The 18,148-nt window shown below is 46.1% G+C and overlaps 1 protein-coding gene across 2 annotated transcripts in view; it reads right to left on the bottom strand.

The window, feature by feature from the left end:
- The window catches only part of LOC143301319 (uncharacterized), a 122,945-nt gene that overhangs the window by 5,390 nt on the left and 99,407 nt on the right, over positions 1–18,148 (bottom strand). For both annotated transcript variants that reach the window (XR_013057766.1, XM_076615526.1), the window contains exon 15: positions 7,912–8,010. Coding sequence is in view for 1 of the 2 variants with exons in the window: in XM_076615526.1 (XP_076471641.1) it covers positions 7,912–8,010 (99 nt within the window). In the remaining variant the exon portion in view is untranslated. The remainder of the gene's footprint in view (positions 1–7,911; positions 8,011–18,148) is intronic.

Below are 18,148 nucleotides of genomic sequence, written 5' to 3' on the forward strand. Positions count from 1 at the left end.
TTGTTCACAACCTTTCTACTGTAGGAATCCAATCCATCGTATCTCATGTTATCACACTCTTTCTACTGTAGGAATCCAATTCATGATACCTCATGTTGTTCACACCCTTTCTACTGTAGGAATCCAATTCATGATACCTCATGTTGTTCACACCCTTTCTACTGTAGGAATCCAATTCATGATACCTCATGTTGTTCACGCCCTTTCTACTGTAGGAATCCAATTCACCATACCTCATGTTGTTCACATCCTTTCTATTGTAGGAATCCAATTCATCATACCTCATGTTGTTCACACCCTTTCTACTGTAGGAATCCAATTCATCATACCTCATGCTGTTCACATCCTTTCTATTGTAGGAATCCAATTCATCATACCTCATGCTGTTCACATCCTTTCTATTGTAGGAATCCAATTCATCATACCTCATGCTGTTCACATCCTTTGGTCAGGTCAGGTCATTAGATCTGCTACTGGTAACCTGTAATCCAGTACAACCTGTTCAGGGTCGGGTTGCCGACGACTAAACCGGCACTTCCACCGCTCCCTTCTGGGACTGGTGAGGCGGGTGGCTAGACACCCTTATGGAGATCCATAAAAGGGCGTCGGCTCAGGAGAGCCACCGACGGCCATCTAGCTCCACCGTGCTGTGTGCATGCCACACGCAGTTGGCCCCCGGGGTGTGTCTACCCATGTATGCGAAGTCTGGATCCGGCAGAATCTGCGGAAGAAACCTATCGGTTCAACGGAGAGGAAGGCGGTTACAGCAACGCACTGTGGAGTGCAGAGAGCAAGATGAGACACCGAAAGGATATCTTGGTCATCCACTGCATCCGTGCTCATCCTCCAGTCGTCTCGACTTAGTCTTGCCACTGGAAATTGGTGGACCCGGACGAGAGAGTGAGGTCGACGTTGCGCAACTCCTCTTCACTTTAAACAAACTCATCGCGCAAGTCATCAGTCATCCTAAATGACCTTTCATCCTTCATCATTTCATCACCCCCAAGTCCTGTGGCGACAGGCGAGCGACGAAACGACAGGTGTGGGTACACTGGCAGTCGCAGCCGCAGACCTGCACACAGGCGGCTCAGGCCATAGGGTCGTTCTTCGTCGACAGGAGCAGCGATGGAGCTCGGCAGCCGTCTGAGCGTCTGAGCAGCCCTCTTTAGGAATGCACTGCTCACCTCCCTGGCATGAGGAAGGGGCTAGAAAAGGTGCCCTAAAAATTGCCTGCTCCATATCACCCTGGCCAGCATACCGCGGCTGGCGGGGACCCTACATCAGCGGTCGAAACAAAGAGAAAGAAAAGAAAAAAACAAGGATCGTTCCTCTCACCATTGGTGCTTGGAACATAAGGACTCTCCTGGACAGAGATAACGCGGACAGACCCCAAAGGAGAACAGCACTAGTTGCATCCGAACTCGCCAGATACAATATCGACATCGCAGCCTTGAGTGAGACTCGGCTTGCAGGCGAAGGCGAGCTCTGTGAACGGGGATCTGGTTACACCTTCTTCTGGAGTGGACGAGGAAGCGAAGAGCGACGTGAGGCTGGTGTTGGTTTTGCAGTAAAAACAGCACTTGTCAGCAAGCTAGCTGGAATCCCAAAGGGAGTCAACGATAGGCTTATGACCATGAAACTCCCACTGGCATCTGGCCAGAAGCACCTCACCATTGTCAGTGCCTACGCCCCAACCATGACCAACCCGGATGAAGTGAAGGCGAAGTTCTACGAGGACCTTCACTCTGTCATTGCTGCCATCCCTAAAGCAGACAAGCTCATCATTCTTGGGGACTTCAATGCTAGAGTTGGCTCTGACTACATCTCCTGGGATGGAGTGATTGGAAAGCACGGTGTGGGCCACGGCAACCCAAATGGATTGCTTTTGCTTCAGACCTGTGCAGAGCACGAACTGCTGATAACCAACACAGTTTTCTGCCTCCCTACCCGTAACAGGACGTCATGGATGCACCCTCGCTCAAAGCATTGGCATCTCATCGATTATGTCATCGACAGGAAAAGGGATAGGCAAGATGTACGTGTAACAAAGACCATGTGCGGCGCCGAGTGTTGGACAGACCATCGCCTTGTAGTCTCGAAGCTGAATATTCGAATCCAGCCCAAGAGACGCCCCCAAGGCCAGAAGGCTCCAAAACGGCTCAACATCGCTAAGCTGAAAAACATCACCATCAAACAGTCCTTTGTGGAGCTGCTGGAAGATCGTCTGGAATCCGCCTCTCTGGACAACCATAACGTGGAGTCTGACTGGAGGACCCTGCGTGAGCTGATCTATAGTACAGCTTCAGAGACCCTGGGACCCATGACCAGAAAGCACAAAGACTGGTTTGATGAAAACTGTGATGAAATCAAGCAGCTTCTGGATGAGAAACGCCGTCTGCATCAAGCCCACCTGAGCAACCCAAAGTCCACATCAAAAAAGGATGCGTACAATGCCATCCGCAGGACTGTTCAGCAAAAGTTACGCCAGATGCAGGATAAGTGGCTGAGTGACAAAGCTGATGAGATCCAGGGATATGCTGACAGGCACGATATGAAGAGGTTCTATGATGCCTTAAAAGAAGTCTACGGCCCCACATCCTCAGGATCATCCCCCCTCCTCAGTGCAGATGGGAATACCTTGATCACCGAGAAGGAGAACATTCTCGAACGCTGGGCTGAGCACTTCAACAGTGTCTTAAATCGCCCTTCCTCCATAAATGATGAAGCCATAGACCGTCTCCCACAAGTCCCCACCAACGAAGCACTGGACGATCCACCAACACTTCTTGAGACCCAGAAAGCAATCCGTCTGCTATCCAGTGGCAAAGCACCTGGTTCAGACTCCATACCAGCAGAGGTCTACAAGGATGGAGGCACTGTGCTGACTGAGAAGCTTCATCAGCTGTACTCACTCATGTGGAAAGAAGAGACGATCCCCCAGGATTTCAAAGATGCATCTATCATTCACTTGTACAAGCGAAAGGGGAACCGGCAAGCCTGTGATAACCATCGGGGCATTTCCTTGCTCTCCATCGCAGGCAAGATACTTGCCAGGATCCTACTAAACCGCCTCACAGCACACCTTGACCAAGGTCATTTGCCTGAGAGCCAGTGTGGATTCCGGAAAGAGCGCGGAACCACCGACATGGTGTTTGCTGCAAGGCAGCTGCAAGAGAAATGTCAGGAGCAAAATGCTGATCTGTTCTCCACCTATGTCGACCTCACTAAGGCCTTCGACACCGTGAGTAGAGAGGGACTGTGGAAGATCATGGCCAAGTACGGATGCCCTCGGAAATTTATTTCCTTGGTCAGCCAATTCCATGAAGGCATGCAGGCTCGAGTCCAGGACAATGGCGAAACATCTGCTCCTTTTGCTGTCACAAATGGTGTCAAGCAAGGCTGCGTCCTGGCTCCTACGCTGTTCAGCCTCATGTTCTCTGCAATGCTTACTGATGCCTTCAGAGATGGCGATGTTGGAATCGGCCTAAAGTACCGAACAGATGGCAAGCTGTTTAACCTCAGAAGGCTTCAAGCAAAAACGAAGGTCATGACAGACATCATCAGAGACTTTTTGTTTGCTGATGACTGTGCCCTCAACGCTGGATCTGAAGCTGACATGCAACTCAGCGTCGACAAGTTTGCCACTGCCAGCAGGAATTTCGGCCTTACCATCAGCACGAGGAAAACTGAAGTTCTCCATCAGCCAGCCCCAGGGAAACCCTACGTTGAGCCCAACATCACAGTCAACGGTCAGAGACTCAGTGCGGTGGAGCGGTTCACATACCTTGGCAGCACACTGTCACGAAATGCGACCATCGACGATGAAGTGAATGTCAGGATTGCAAGAGCAAGTGCAACTTTTGGTAGACTCAATGCTAATGTCTGGAACAGAAGAGGCATTAGTCTTGAGACCAAGCTAAAGGTCTACAGAGCAGTAGTTCTCCCCACACTACTGTACGGCTGCGAAACTTGGACAGTGTACCAACGACATGCCAAGAAGCTGAACCACTTCCACACAACATGCCTCAGGAAGCTACTGAACATCAAGTGGCAAGACAGGACCCCAGACACAGAGGTGCTCGCAAAAGCCACCCTTCCCAGCATCTTCACCATCCTGATGCAGTCCCAGCTTCGCTGGGCTGGACATGTGGCGCGCATGCCAGACCATCGGCTGCCCAAAAGGCTCTTCTATGGCGAGCTGCAACAAGGGAAGAGATCACACGGAGGTCAGAAGAAGCGCTTCAGAGATACTCTGAAAGTCTCTCTGAAAGCGTTTGATATCAACCCTGACTCCTGGGAGGAATCTGCAGTGGACCGTAACAAATGGCGCGCTGCTGTGCACAAAGGCGCCAAGTTGTGCGAGGCCAACAGGACTGCTGCAGCTGTTCAGAAGAGGCAGGCCAGAAAGTCACGGGCAAACAAGCTCCCTGACAATGATATGCCTGTCTTTGTCTGCCCCAACTGTCAGCGAACATTTCGTGCGCAGATTGGACTATTCAGCCATCTGCGCACTCACAGATAGATTCATGAGCATCCTTCCCCCCACCCCACCACCACCCTCCCCCCATCCCCCAGCTGGATGACAACGATGGTCATCATCGATCTCGATGGACACACCACCACCACCACTGTAGGAATCCAATTCATCATATCTCATGTTGTTCACATCCTTTCTACTGTAGGAATCCAATTCACCATACCTCATGTTGTTCACACCCTTTCTACTGTAGGAATCCAATTCACCATACCTCATGTTGTTCACATCCTTTCTACTGTAGGAATCCAATTCACCATACCTCACGTTGTTCACATCCTTTCTACTGTAGGAATCCAATTCACCATACCTCATGTTGTTCCCACCCTTTCTACTGTAGGAATCCAGTTCATGATACCTCATATTGTTCACATCCTTTCTACAGTAAGAATCCAATCCATCGTATCTCATGTTGTTCACACCCTTTCTACTGTAGGAATCCAATTCATCATACCTCATATTGTTCACATCCTTTCTACAGTAAGAATCCAATCCATCGTATCTCATGTTGTTCACACCCTTTCTACAGTAGGAATCCAATTCATCATACCTCATGCTGTTTTCACCCTCTCCATTGTAAGAATCGAATTCATCATACAATTCAAATTTGGCATGGGATTCATGTCTCTCAAATAATTCAGATCCCTCATAAGATTCGTATCTGTTACAGGATTTAGGTCTATCAATGGATTCAGAACCCACGAATGAATGAGATCCTGCATGGGATAAATTTGCAGAATTCAAATTCTGAACCCGTTACAACTGAACACGGAACCCCACAGGGATCTGTTTTAGGCCCTGTGCTCATCACACTGTACACTGCTCCTCTCACTGAAATTATCAACCGCCACAACGTCAGTCACCATTCTTATGCCGATGACACTCCATTTCAGAAAAGTGATACCCCTAAAATTTGTCCTCGCTCTTACAATAAACATCTGACTGCTTCCTGGACATTCAAAACTGGATGACTCTGAATAAGTTACAATTGAACGCTGACAAAACTGAAGCAATGATCATAGGAACTAAACAAAAACTCACTTCCATCACGATTGACACAATCAAACTTGGCAGTACATCAATCCCTCTTTCCAGCTCAGTCATGAACCTAGGCGTTGTCCTTGACAAAACACATTCCATGCAAAAGTTTATCAGCCAGACCTGTCAGCCCCGCTACTGTCAATTACGCCGCATCAGTTCATTCGGAAATTCCTGTCCACCGATGCAACATCTAGACTTGTTTCTCTCATTCCCTCTCGCCTCGACTACTGTAACTCTCTATTGTCTGGTTTGCCTGCTTCATCCCTCCAGTCCCTTCAGCGCATACAAAACTCTGCTGCAAGACTTGTCCTCAGAAAGAAAAGATCTGAGCACATCACTCCTCTTTTACAACATCTCCATTGGCTCCCTGTCTCATACAGAATAAAGTACAAGGATCTGCACTTTTTTTTATAAATGTATTCACAAATCTGCCCCTTCATATCTCTGTGGCTGCCTTCACATCTGCACCCCATCTCGCTCTCTACGATCGGCTTCGGATCCGATCTGTCTAAGCATGCCCAGATTCAAACACTCCACTGTCGGCCGCCGTTCTTTCTCTGTGTCTGGACCTTGCATTTGGAATGAGCTCCCACCTTGGCTTCGTCAGGTCTCCGCAATCAGCCCTTTCAAGTCTGGCCTTGAAACCCACCTCTTCCCAAGATAGCTTCCCTTCCCTGCCCCTTCGTTGTTTTTCAGTTTTTTTCAGTCTACAGTTGTGCATGCGTGTGACTGACTGGTGTGAAAGCGCTTTGATTTGTCTCTGCACAAGATTCAGCGCTATATAAATGCTCATTACTATCATCATCATCATCATCATCATCATCATTAAATTCCTCCATGGCTACGTTCACATTAAGCCCAACCAGTTTCTGACAGAAGCTGTCCGAGAATTGTGCGCTCGTCATTTTACGTTTTTCCCGCCAGGTGTGCTGTGAGTGGTCATCCTGGCCACCAGCCGTCTCCAACCCAAGGATACAAACTTGAAGGCATTTCCCTCTGTCCATATGGATGACGTTGGGATAACTCACTCTCTGTGACGATCCTTATGTCTGTCTCTCTGTCTCCACCCACCCCCACCCCCCATTCCCTCTCTGTCATTGTCTCCGTGCCTGTCTCTCTGTCTCCTCACTCCCCCTCCCTCTCCCCTCTCATTGTCTCTATGTCTGTCTGTGCTCACTCCCCCTCCTCTGTCATTGTCTCTTTGTCTGTCTGTCTGTGCTCACTCCCCTGCTCTGTCCTTGTCTCTATGTCTGTGCTCACTCCCCTCCTCTGTCATTGTCTCTATGTCTGTCTGTGCTCACTCCCCTCCTCTGTCACTGTCTCCATGTCTGTCTCTGTCTGTGCTCACTCCCCCTGCTCTGTCATTGTCTCCATGTCTGTCTGTGTCTGTGCTCACTCCCCCTCCTCTGTCACTGTCTCCATGTCTGTGCTCACTCCCCTTCCTCTGTCATTGTCTCCATGTCTGTCTGTGTCTGTGCTCACTCCCCCTCCTCTGTCACTGTCTCCATGTCTGTGCTCACTCCCCCTGCTCTGTCATTGTCTCCATGTCTGTGCTCACTCCCCCTCCTCTGTCACTGTCTCCATGTCTGTGTTCACTCCCCCTCCTCTGTCACTGTCTCTTTGTCTGTCTGTGCTCACTCCCCTCCTCTGTCATTGTCTCCATGTCTGTCTGTCTGTGCTCACTCCCCTCCTCTGTCATTGTCTCCATGTCTGTCTGTGCTCACTCCCCCTCCTCTGTCATTGTCTCCATGTCTGTCTGTCTGTGCTCACTCCCCTCCTCTGTCATTGTCTCCATGTCTGTCTGTCTGTGCTCACTCCCCCTGCTCTGTCATTGTCTCCATGTCTGTCTCTGTCTGTGCTCACTCCCCTCCTCTGTCATTGTCTCTATGTCTGTCTCTGTCTGTGCTCACTCCCCCTCCTCTGTCATTGTCTCCATGTCTGTCTCTGTCTGTGCTCACTCCCCTCCTCTGTCATTGTCTCTATGTCTGTCTGTGCTCACTCCCCCTGCTCTGTCATTGTCTCCATGTCTGTCTCTGTCTGTGCTCACTCCCCCTCCTCTGTCATTGTCTCCATGTCTGTCTGTCTGTGCTCACTCCCCCTGCTCTGTCACTGTCTCCATGTCTGTCTGTGTCTGTGCTCACTCCCCTTCCTCTGTCCTTGTCTCCATGTCTGTCTGTGCTCACTCCCCCTCCTCTGTCACTGTCTCCATGTCTGTCTCTGTCTGTGCTCACTCCCCCTGCTCTGTCACTGTCTCCATGCCTGTCTGTGCTCACTCTGCCATGTCCCATCTCTGTCTTTGTCATTGTCTGTTGCCATGGATCTACGGGCGAACTAACCTTTGTGTGACGATCCCTGTGGGGACTTGGATTCCCCCAAGGTGTCAGTGGCCGTGTCCACAGGAATGACGTTGGGGGACTCTGACGTCAAGGCAGGTACTGCAGGCACGTGCACACAAAACAGGGATCACGTGACTTTCACACTCTCATCACAGACACGATGCTGATGATAATCTGTCTCTGTCATAGTGTCTGTGTCTGTCTCTTTCTCCGAGCCCCTCCAATATCTCTTTCATTGTCTGTCTGTCTGTTTGTCTGTGTGTCTGTCTATCTGTCTCTTTCCTCCCCCATTCCCCCTGCACTGTTTGTCTGTCTGTCTGTCTCTTTCCCCCACCCCCTTCCACTGTTTGTCTGTCTGTCTCTTTCCTCCCCCACCCCCCTCCACTGTCTGTCTGTCTCTTTCCTCCCCCATTCCCCCTTCCACTGTTTGTCTGTCTGTCTCTTTCCTCCCCCACCCCCCTCCACTGTTTGTCTGTCTCTTTCCTCCCCCACCCCCCTCCACTGTCTGTCTGTCTGTCTCTTTCCTCCCCCACCCCCCTCCACTGTCTGTCTGTCTGTCTCTTTCCTCCCCCACCCCCTCCACTGTCTGTCTCTTTCCTCCCCCATGCCCCTTCACTGTCTGTCTGTCTGAAAAGACTCTTGCTGACCGGCCGGCCGGCCGTGTCAACATTTCCTCCTGCAAATATGGCAATTTAAGACAGTTACAGGTGGTGAACTATGGCGATTTTTTGCAAGACAGCATCTAAAGGTACACGGGATATGAGAGTGACGTTAATTCTGCATTACTGACTTCCGGTTTGGCCTCCGACGTCGGCAGGCCACGTTCTTCTGTGCTCTGTGCTTTTTTTTGCAAAAACATAGTGGCTTCGATATGTCGAAGGATTTAGCTCCAGGTTTGTAAGTGAGAAAAGCGAATTAGTACACTGTGTGTTTGTACTGTGCTCCTTTCGCCAACATCTGTGTGCGGAACGAGCGAAAAAGGCAGGAGAAAGCAGTTTCCAGTGTTGGGGCCACCATGGCGGCGGCCACGCCATCCCCGCCGGCCGTGGAACCAGTATACGTTAGGCCTACTGCCAGGGCACTCCCTACATACGAGACGCTACCTACAGTGTATGACATTTGTGTTGCCGCGGAGGCTGCGTGCGGTCGAGGAACAATTCGGGGGGCGCAGCGGAATCGCGGTCTGTGGCGGATATATCCGCGAAATGAAGAAGTAAGAGACCATTTGTTACTGGAAGGGTTCCTGTTTAGGGGAGCACGAGTGTCTCTCCTGGATAGGAATCCTTTTGTTAACAAGGACCAGGGGGATGAAAAACCCACCACAAAGCTGTGGGTGAATAACATCCCGCTTAGTAACAGTAACGAACTAATAGAAACAGCTCTGAAAAAGATAGAGGTAGAGCTACGGTCATCTCTCAGAAATGAGCTGGCAAGAAACCCCGACGGGCGACTGACCCAGTTTGAAACTGGCCGCCGTTTCGTGTACATCACGGTACCAGTCACACCACTGAGGCCAGTCATGAAAATCGGTGTATTCACTGCAGACATTTATCACAAAGAACAAAAACAAAAAACAAAAAAGTGTAACAAATGCCTGCAGGAGGGACATGTGGCAGCTAACTGTGAACGGGAGGTGGTTTGCAAAGGTTGCCTGCAGCAGGGGCATAAAATAATGGACTGCCCCTCTTCGGTGCCCCTCAATGCCGAGGAAGAAGAAGTTAGGGAAGATGAAACACCAGCAGCATGCGAGCCACAGGGCAGCAGTCAACCAGCACTGACACTGCCAGGCGAGCAAGTACCAGTGTGCGGAAGAGGTGATGCGAGCAACACGCAGGGCCAGAAAGCAGCCAGTCCCGTGAAGCCGGCGCGCGCACACACCGCAACAACGAGCCTTGCTGGAAGAAAAGAAAAAAGGGAGAGGAGTGAATCTCCCACAACGCCAGTGCCGGACAGCAAACGGCCGACTGTAGTGGCCCCGGACAAAGCAAGAGGAGAGGAAGAGAAAGCAGACAGCATGCAGGAGGGGGCCGACACCTGGCACGTGTTCTCTCCCCACCGGTCTGACCTTTCCCTCACGACCCTTGGCTTCGTTTTATGGACTTGTGATTTATGATTAATGATTTTGGTTATCTGCTACAGAAATTTGAAGAAATGCTATCCCCATACCAGTTATGAACCACGATACATGTACTGGTACTTTAAATGTGCGGGTTCTGAGAAATAAGCTAAAAAGAAAAGTTGTATTTGACTTCCTCAGAAAACAAAAGCTAGACATAGCATGTTTGCAGGAGACATACGTTACAGATGATGTGATGCACGAAATCGATAGACAATGGTCGGGAAGCATATTCTATAGTGCAGGAACTAACAGAAGCAATGGACTCATTATCCTCATTTCCAAACTTAAGCAGATGCAGGCAGAATTAATTCATGCAGCAGAGAGAATACTACTAATTAGAGTCAGGCATGACAACAAAATAACCATCATCGCTAATTGCTATGCACCAAACTCGACCGTAGATAAATTAGAATTCATAAACCAACTGGGCAGCCTACTGCTAAAGCAAGACTACGACCATTTGTGGGTACTGGGTGATTTCAACACAACAATAAGCCATCTAGATAACATCGCAGGCAAACCACACTCACCACGAAAAAATGAAGCTCTCATGGAAATGTTATCTTCTCTAGACCTGGAAGACACATGGAGATCTATCCACCCAGACGTCAAAGAATATACTTGGTCAAGATCCACTCCTTTCACAGCAAGGAGAATTGATTACATTTTCTGTGACACTATCTCCCAAGCACTCGTGCAGAAAACAGACATTGAGTTATTTCCCCACTCAGACCACAAACTTGTAAAAGTAATATTCAGCGCAAACGGGTTTCAAAGAGGTCCAGGATACTGGAAGTTTAATAGTTCGTTGCTATCAGAGGAACGTTTTCTGGAAGAAACAAACGATTTTATAGATTCACATTTCTCAAAATATAAAGACGAAAATCCACAAAAAGCCTGGGAAATGTTTATGGTTAAATACAAGTCCTACTGTATCAACTATTCAAAAATCGCCAAAAATAGGGCTTCAAATAAACATGCAAAAATCAAAATGCTGCACGACATTGAACAAAATCTGACACAAAGCATTCTTGATAAAAACATGATAATGAAAGCGCAACAACTAAAAAAAGAAATAGAACTACAGGAACTAACAGAAGCAAGAGGTGCTCAGATTCGTTCAAGAGTCAAGTGGATAGAGGACGGGGAAAAAAACACAAAATACTTTCTCCGCCTTGAAAGGGCCCAAGGAGCCGTGAACGTAATATCATCTCTGTGCATAAACCAAAACACGACAGACAATCCACAGACAATACTGAACCAGATCGAGAAATTTTATACAGAGTTATACAAGAAAGACTTATCCGTAGATAAAGGAAGAAACATAAGAGGCCATTTCCTGAGCAACGAAGATTATCCAGTACTTACAGAAAAAAAAGACCTCTGTGACAAAGAAATAACTCTTGAAGAGCTAACAGTAGCACTCACAAACTTAAACAATGACTCTGCGCCTGGTAGTGACGGCCTCACACCAGCATTTTATAAAACGTTCTGGGACAAACTAAAAACGCCATTCCTTCTCTGTATTACAGAAGCCATCAAGGAAGGAGAATTACCTTTCTCAATGAAGAAAGGAATTGTTACATTAATCCATAAAGGCAAGGACCTGGACAAAAATAACCTCACAAATTATAGACCTATTATTCTCACAAATACAGACTATAAGATAGTCACGAAAGCGCTTGTCACGAGACTCCAAAATGTCATCAGAACAGTTGTAAATGAAGACCAAGTAGGTTTCATAAAGGGAAGAAATATAGCAGTTCACTTGAGATTCTTTGATGACCTAACTAAACACCTCAATATAACGAATCAAACAGGTGCTCTAGTTGCTCTAGATTTCTCTAAAGCCTTTGACACAATATCAAAAGATTGTATCATCGAAGCGCTAGATATTTTCAACTTTGGCCCAATATTTAAGAATGTTGTTTCTACTGTAATGAAAAACACACAAAGTTGTGTTCACAATGGTGGATGGCTATCAGATTGGTTTCCAACAGAACGAGGAATCAGACAGGGATGCCCACTAAGCCCCCTTCTTTTCGTACTAGCAGTAGAAATACTGGCGATTAGAATTAGAAACAATAAAGAGATTCGAGGAATTGAATTGACGCCATTAGGAGGTATGTGCAACGAAAGTAACACCTCTAAAATAAAACAGTTTGCAGATGATACAACATTAACTCTAAAAAATGAACAGGACATTCGGATAGCTACAGACATTGTATCTCAGTTTGAAGAATACTCAGGTCTGAAATTAAATAAAAGTAAATCAGAGGGAATGTGGCTGGAGTCAAGAAAGCATGAAACAGGCGACATAAACAGCATTCCCATAAGACCTGACAGGCTGAAAATTCTGGGGATATATTTCTCAGCAGACAAAGAAATTTCGGAACTGGAAGAAAACTGGAAATCTAAAATCGAAAAAATAACTATGGTGATTAAACGATGGGAACGAAGAAACCCATCACTATACGGGAAGGTTATCTTGGCAAAGACGTTTTTGTTGTCACAGTTCTCACACGTCCTGCAAGTATCGGCTTTACCAGTCAAAGTCCTCATCACCATTAACACACTTATGTACAGGTTTTTGTGGGGAAAAAAGACTAATAATAAAAAAGCTTTTGAAAAAAATAAAAAGAGGCGTCCTCAGCCTTGACAAAGAAGATGGTGGCTTGAATATTATCAACATCGAACACCAGCAGCAAATGTTCCTGGTCAAATGGGCAGCTAGACTCCTCAGAGAGACAAAAGCGCATTGGAGCATTTTTGCAAGACAAAATATGTCACCTTTCAAGGACAGTTATTGCAGTTTTAGCTGTAATATCTTACCTAAAGACATCAAAAAGCTGGAAAATGTTAAGTCATTCTTCTGGAGAGAGGTAATAAAAGCAGTAGCCGTTCTCAACAAAGACAGACCGATAGAAAATATAAAAATGGAACCGCTATGGAACAACAAAAATGTAAAATACAAAGGTAATGTGTAACACTTTCCCAAATGGAGCAAAAAAGGCATTCTTATCGTGCAGGATCTCTGGCAGCATGGAAATGTAATGACATACGAAGAAGTAGAACGCAAACTGGGCACTGACCCGGGCCTTCTTTTCGAATACAATGCCATCATAAACGCAATACCAGAACAATGGAAACAGCATCTATCCAACGATGCCCACAAAGAGGATACCCCCAAAGACATTGCAACAACAGAGGGATACCTCACTACGTTATCTAACAAACAAATCCGAAAACACTTTGCCCTCAAACAAAACCATGAAATATGTGCAACACAAGTTTGGAAGCGCAAACTAGACATCAATATCAAAGACTATTTCAACCTAGCTTATGAATGCTCAAATGAATCCCGTCTGAGAATACTCCACTTCAAATTTATCCATAACATTTACCTAACAAATATTCTGCTTGCAAAAATGGGGGTGTCAAACACAAACACCTGCAACTGGTGTCAAGAAACTGATTACATTGAACACGCCTTTTACTCTTGCCCCAAACTATCTGACTTTTGGAAACATGTGAAACAGTTCATTCTCTCCCGTTACAATACACTGATCCCTGTGAATGAAAAAGTAGCGTTGTTTGGTACAACGAAAATGGATATCCCAGATCATGAAAAGAGAAAAAAAAATCAACACGACTCTGTTGACAGCAAAACTGTCTATTTCTAAATTCAAATATGGTAAGTGTAAGAATCTGTATCTTATCTTTGAAACCGAGCTCAAATTACGTAAGATGTGATCTATGTCTACCAAGATACCCGAGCACTTGTACGGATCCATAAAAAAACTCAAGTGGTCAATTTAAATGTGTACCCGCCTTCGTCCTGTCAACTATACTTTCCGTTTTTCACGTGCCCTGCCCTCTCTTACCGTCCGACCTCTGCTCTCGCACTACAACTGTCACCATGGAAAACGTCAATTTCATCAAAGCCTTGCTGTCAAATATATCATGGCAAAAACAATTCCGACGACACGATGACACGACGCAGCGCATAATCAGCCTGGGCATCGGCAGAGCAAAGACAAAAAGAGGAACCAGAGCGGGCAGACTTCGCCGTTTGTGGACCTCTGTCCCCAGCACTGATCGTCCTGTCTCCGATGTCAGCCCTGCTGTTGCTGTGACTGTCAACGACAACCTCAACACTCATGTTCAAGCTGACTCCTTTACTTCCCGTGACACTGTCCTTTCTGACACTGTTCCAAAATGTGGTGTATCTCCCGTGATTGGCTCTGGTCTGCTTTCTACCCCTTCCACACCTGTCTCAACTCCCGGACCTTTCTCTGCCTTCCCACTGTCCTCCACTGCTCAGTCACCATCGTCTCCTTCCGTTGCCTGTCTGTCTGACTCACCTGCTTCACCATTAGATTTCTCTCAGCCTGCCTCTGATCTCTTTCATGCCTGCCTGTTCAATGCTCAATCTGTCTGCCCTGATCAAAAGACTGACTATATTTCTGATTATATTTTTGAAAATAATTTTGATATCGTATTTCTCACTGAAACCTGGTTGAAATTACAAGGTCACGAACCCAAAATTAAACAACTGACCCCCCCTGGATACAAAACCAAGTCACTTCCTCGACTGTCTCGTGGAGGTGGCATCGCCATCGTCTATAGAAATATCTTGGAGTCTTCCCTTTCCTTCTCCCATAACCATGCCTTTCCACATAACACTTTTGAAATGCTCGAAGTCACTCTCAATGTTCCCGGTCACTCAATCATCTTCTGTTGTCTCTATCGTCCTCCTCCTAGTCGTAAAAATAACCTAACGTCTTCTCTGTTTCACGATGAGTTCCGAACATTACTTGATTACTACAACCTTCGTTCTGGCAAACTTATCATCCTCGGAGACTTCAATTTTAATTTCAACAACCAAACTTCCTCTGATGTCAAACGCCTATGTCTATCTCTGTCCAATCATTCTCTCTCTCAGCTCGTTACAGAACCAACACACAGATCTGGCCATACGTTGGACTGGCTCATCACACGTGACTCTGATGCTATGATTGCGTCAGTGACTGTAACTGACGAACTCTCTTCCGACCATTCTGCCGTATTATTCTTGCTTAATATTTCAAAACCTACCAGAACCAAAAAATCCGTTACTCGTCGCAACCTGAAATCCATCAACATTAACATTTTTTCTTCTCAAGCTGCTGAACGCCTTTCCAAAATTTCTTCCCACACCAATGTCTCTACACACTACAACTCTGTCCTCTCTCAACTGCTGGATGAACATGCACCCCCCACTACCCGCATGCTCCCTGATAGACCTTCTGCCCCGTGGTACACACAAGACATTCGAATTGCAAAACGCAAACGTCGCCAATTGGAACGGCGATGGCGATCAACAAAACTGAAAGTCCACAATCAAATCTTCCGAAAACAAATAAATAAAGTCAAACATATGATCTCATCAGCGAAGACAAACTTCTTTTCTTCTCAAGTTCTCGATGCCACATCCACCAAATCTCTTTACACTATCATGTCAAATCTTCTCGGCACTGCAAAAAAGACTCCTCTTCCTTCTGCCTACACTTTATCTGAACTCCCCAATGTCTTCTCCTCTTTCTTTTTTGACAAAGTCCAGAATATTCGTACCATCTTAGACCAAATGCCTTTCCAACCTACTCATCCTGATCCTCAATTCAACGGCACTCCTCTCCATTCCTTTAATCCATTAACTGAAACAGATGTCCATGAAATCCTCAAAGAAATGACAATAAAATCCTGTGAGCTCGATCCTATACCAGCCTCTGTTTTTTTCTCAGTGTGTCTCACAGCTTCTCCCCACAATCACCAACATTGTCAACTCATCCCTTCTCACTGGAACGTTTCCATCCACTTTCAAAACTGCAATAGTCCGGCCTCTTCTGAAGAAATCCAACCTTGATGCAAACATTTTGAAAAACTATCGACCAGTTTCTAATCTTCCATTCCTGTCCAAACTCCTTGAAAAAGCCGTCCTGAAGCAGCTCAACAATCACCTTTGTTTCAACAATCTCATCCACCCATTTCAGTCTGCCTATCGTGCTGACCACAGCACCGAAACCACTCTCCTCCACATCCTGAATAACCTACTGCTAGCGTCCGACTCAGGACAGATCTCCCTTCTCACTCTTCTCGACTTGTCAGCCGCCTTTGACACGATAGACCATTCAATCCTTCTTTCCCGTCTTCATTTTACATTTGGTATCAACGGCACTGTTCTAAACTGGTTCAAATCTTATCTCACTGATCGATTCCAGTCTGTCATTGTTGATAATTTCCAGTCTGAACCCGTTAAAATTGAACATGGAGTCCCACAGGGATCTGTTTTAGGCCCAGTGCTCTTCACACTGTACACTGCTCCTCTCGCTAAAATTATCAACCGCCATAATGTCAGTCATCATTCTTATGCTGATGACACTCAACTCCAGAAGAGTGATACACCTGAAAAACTGTTGTCGCTCTTGCAAGAAACATCTAACTGCTTCCTGCATATTCAAAATTGGATGACTCTAAATAAGTTACAATTGAACGCGGACAAAACTGAAGCAATGATCATAGGAACTAAACAAAAACTCTCTTCCATTACAACTAATACAATCAAACTTGGCAGTACATCCATCCCTCTGTCCACTTCAGTCAGGAACCTCGGCGTTGTCCTTGACAACACACTGTCCATGCAAACATTTATCAATCAGACATGTCAATCCTGCTACTGTCAACTGCGGCGCATCAGCTCCATCCGGAAATATCTGTCCACTGACGCAACATCTAGACTTGTCGTTTCTCTCATTCTCTCTCGCCTTGACTACTGTAACTCTCTATTGTCTGGTTTGCCTGCTTCATCCATTCAGTCCCTTCAGCGCATACAAAATTCTGCTGCCCGACTCGTCCTCAGAAAGAAAAGATCTGAGCACACCACTCCTCTTTTGCAACATCTCCACTGGCTCCCTGTCTCACACCGAATAAAGTACAAGATCAGCACTCTATGCTACAAATGTATTCACAAATCAGCCCCTTCCTATCTCTGTGGCTGCCTTCACCTCTACACTCCATCTCGCTCACTACGATCAGCTTCGGATCCACTCCACTTACACATACCCAGATTCAAACTCTCGACTGTTGGCCACCGTTCTTTCTCTGTCTCTGGACCTTGCAATTGGAATGAACTTCCTCTTTCGCTTCGTCAAGTCTCCACACTCAGCTCTTTCAAGTCTGGCCTTAAAACCCACCTCTTCCCAAAATAGCCTCCCTTCCCTGCCTCTTCCTTGTCTTTTTTTTTTTTTTTTTTTTTTTTTTCAGTTTTAGAGTTATGCTTGCGTGAGAATGACTGGTGCGAAAGCGCTTTGATTTGTTTATGCACAAGATTTAGCGCTATATAAGTACCATTATTATTATTATTATTCTTATTTAAAGACGTTCCATAAAGCTAATGCCTCCAGAGAGAGAAAGAGAGAGAGAGAGAATAAGATCGTGTCTACCTCGCCTCTTTTAGACATTGTGCACGAAACTACCCTGTATGTGATTTTATATGTTGCATCACCTTGACAATGTTTGAGCATGACAATGGTAAGAAGACAGATAACAGGGGGAAGAAAGAGAGAGAGAGAGAGAGAGAGGCAGAATAAAGAGATGAGAGAAGAAAAAAGATAAAGAAAGAGAAAGAAAAGACAACAGAAAGGAGAAAAATGATGATGGAAGGAACAATAAGAAAAAAAGAGAGAGAGAGAACAAAACCAAAAAAAAGAGAGAGAACAAAAAACCAAAAAAAAGTGGGAAAGAACCTTCCAAGGATGCTGAGACTATCCTGTTCATTTGCAGAAATTTTACGCACCCACTGATTTCTCCTTTAAAAAAAACCCAAAAAAACACGCACTACAGGCTCAGGGACAGAACTGGTTTTGGATACAGACGACAATTAAAACAACAACAAAAAAATCAATAGTCTAGACACCCAGACAGGCTATTTTTAGACTGACACTGATTGACAGATGCCAAGACCTGGCAACTGGCATGAACATGCTGGTCACATTGCACAGCTCTGATACTGGATTTTTTGACATGCTGTTTTGAATTTGACAGTGCATGCATAATTTGCATCCGAATATTTTGCAGACT

This window comes from Babylonia areolata, chromosome 27 (genome assembly GCF_041734735.1).
Source record: "Babylonia areolata isolate BAREFJ2019XMU chromosome 27, ASM4173473v1, whole genome shotgun sequence".
In the NCBI taxonomy this organism is placed as follows: Eukaryota; Metazoa; Mollusca; class Gastropoda; order Neogastropoda; family Buccinidae; genus Babylonia; species Babylonia areolata.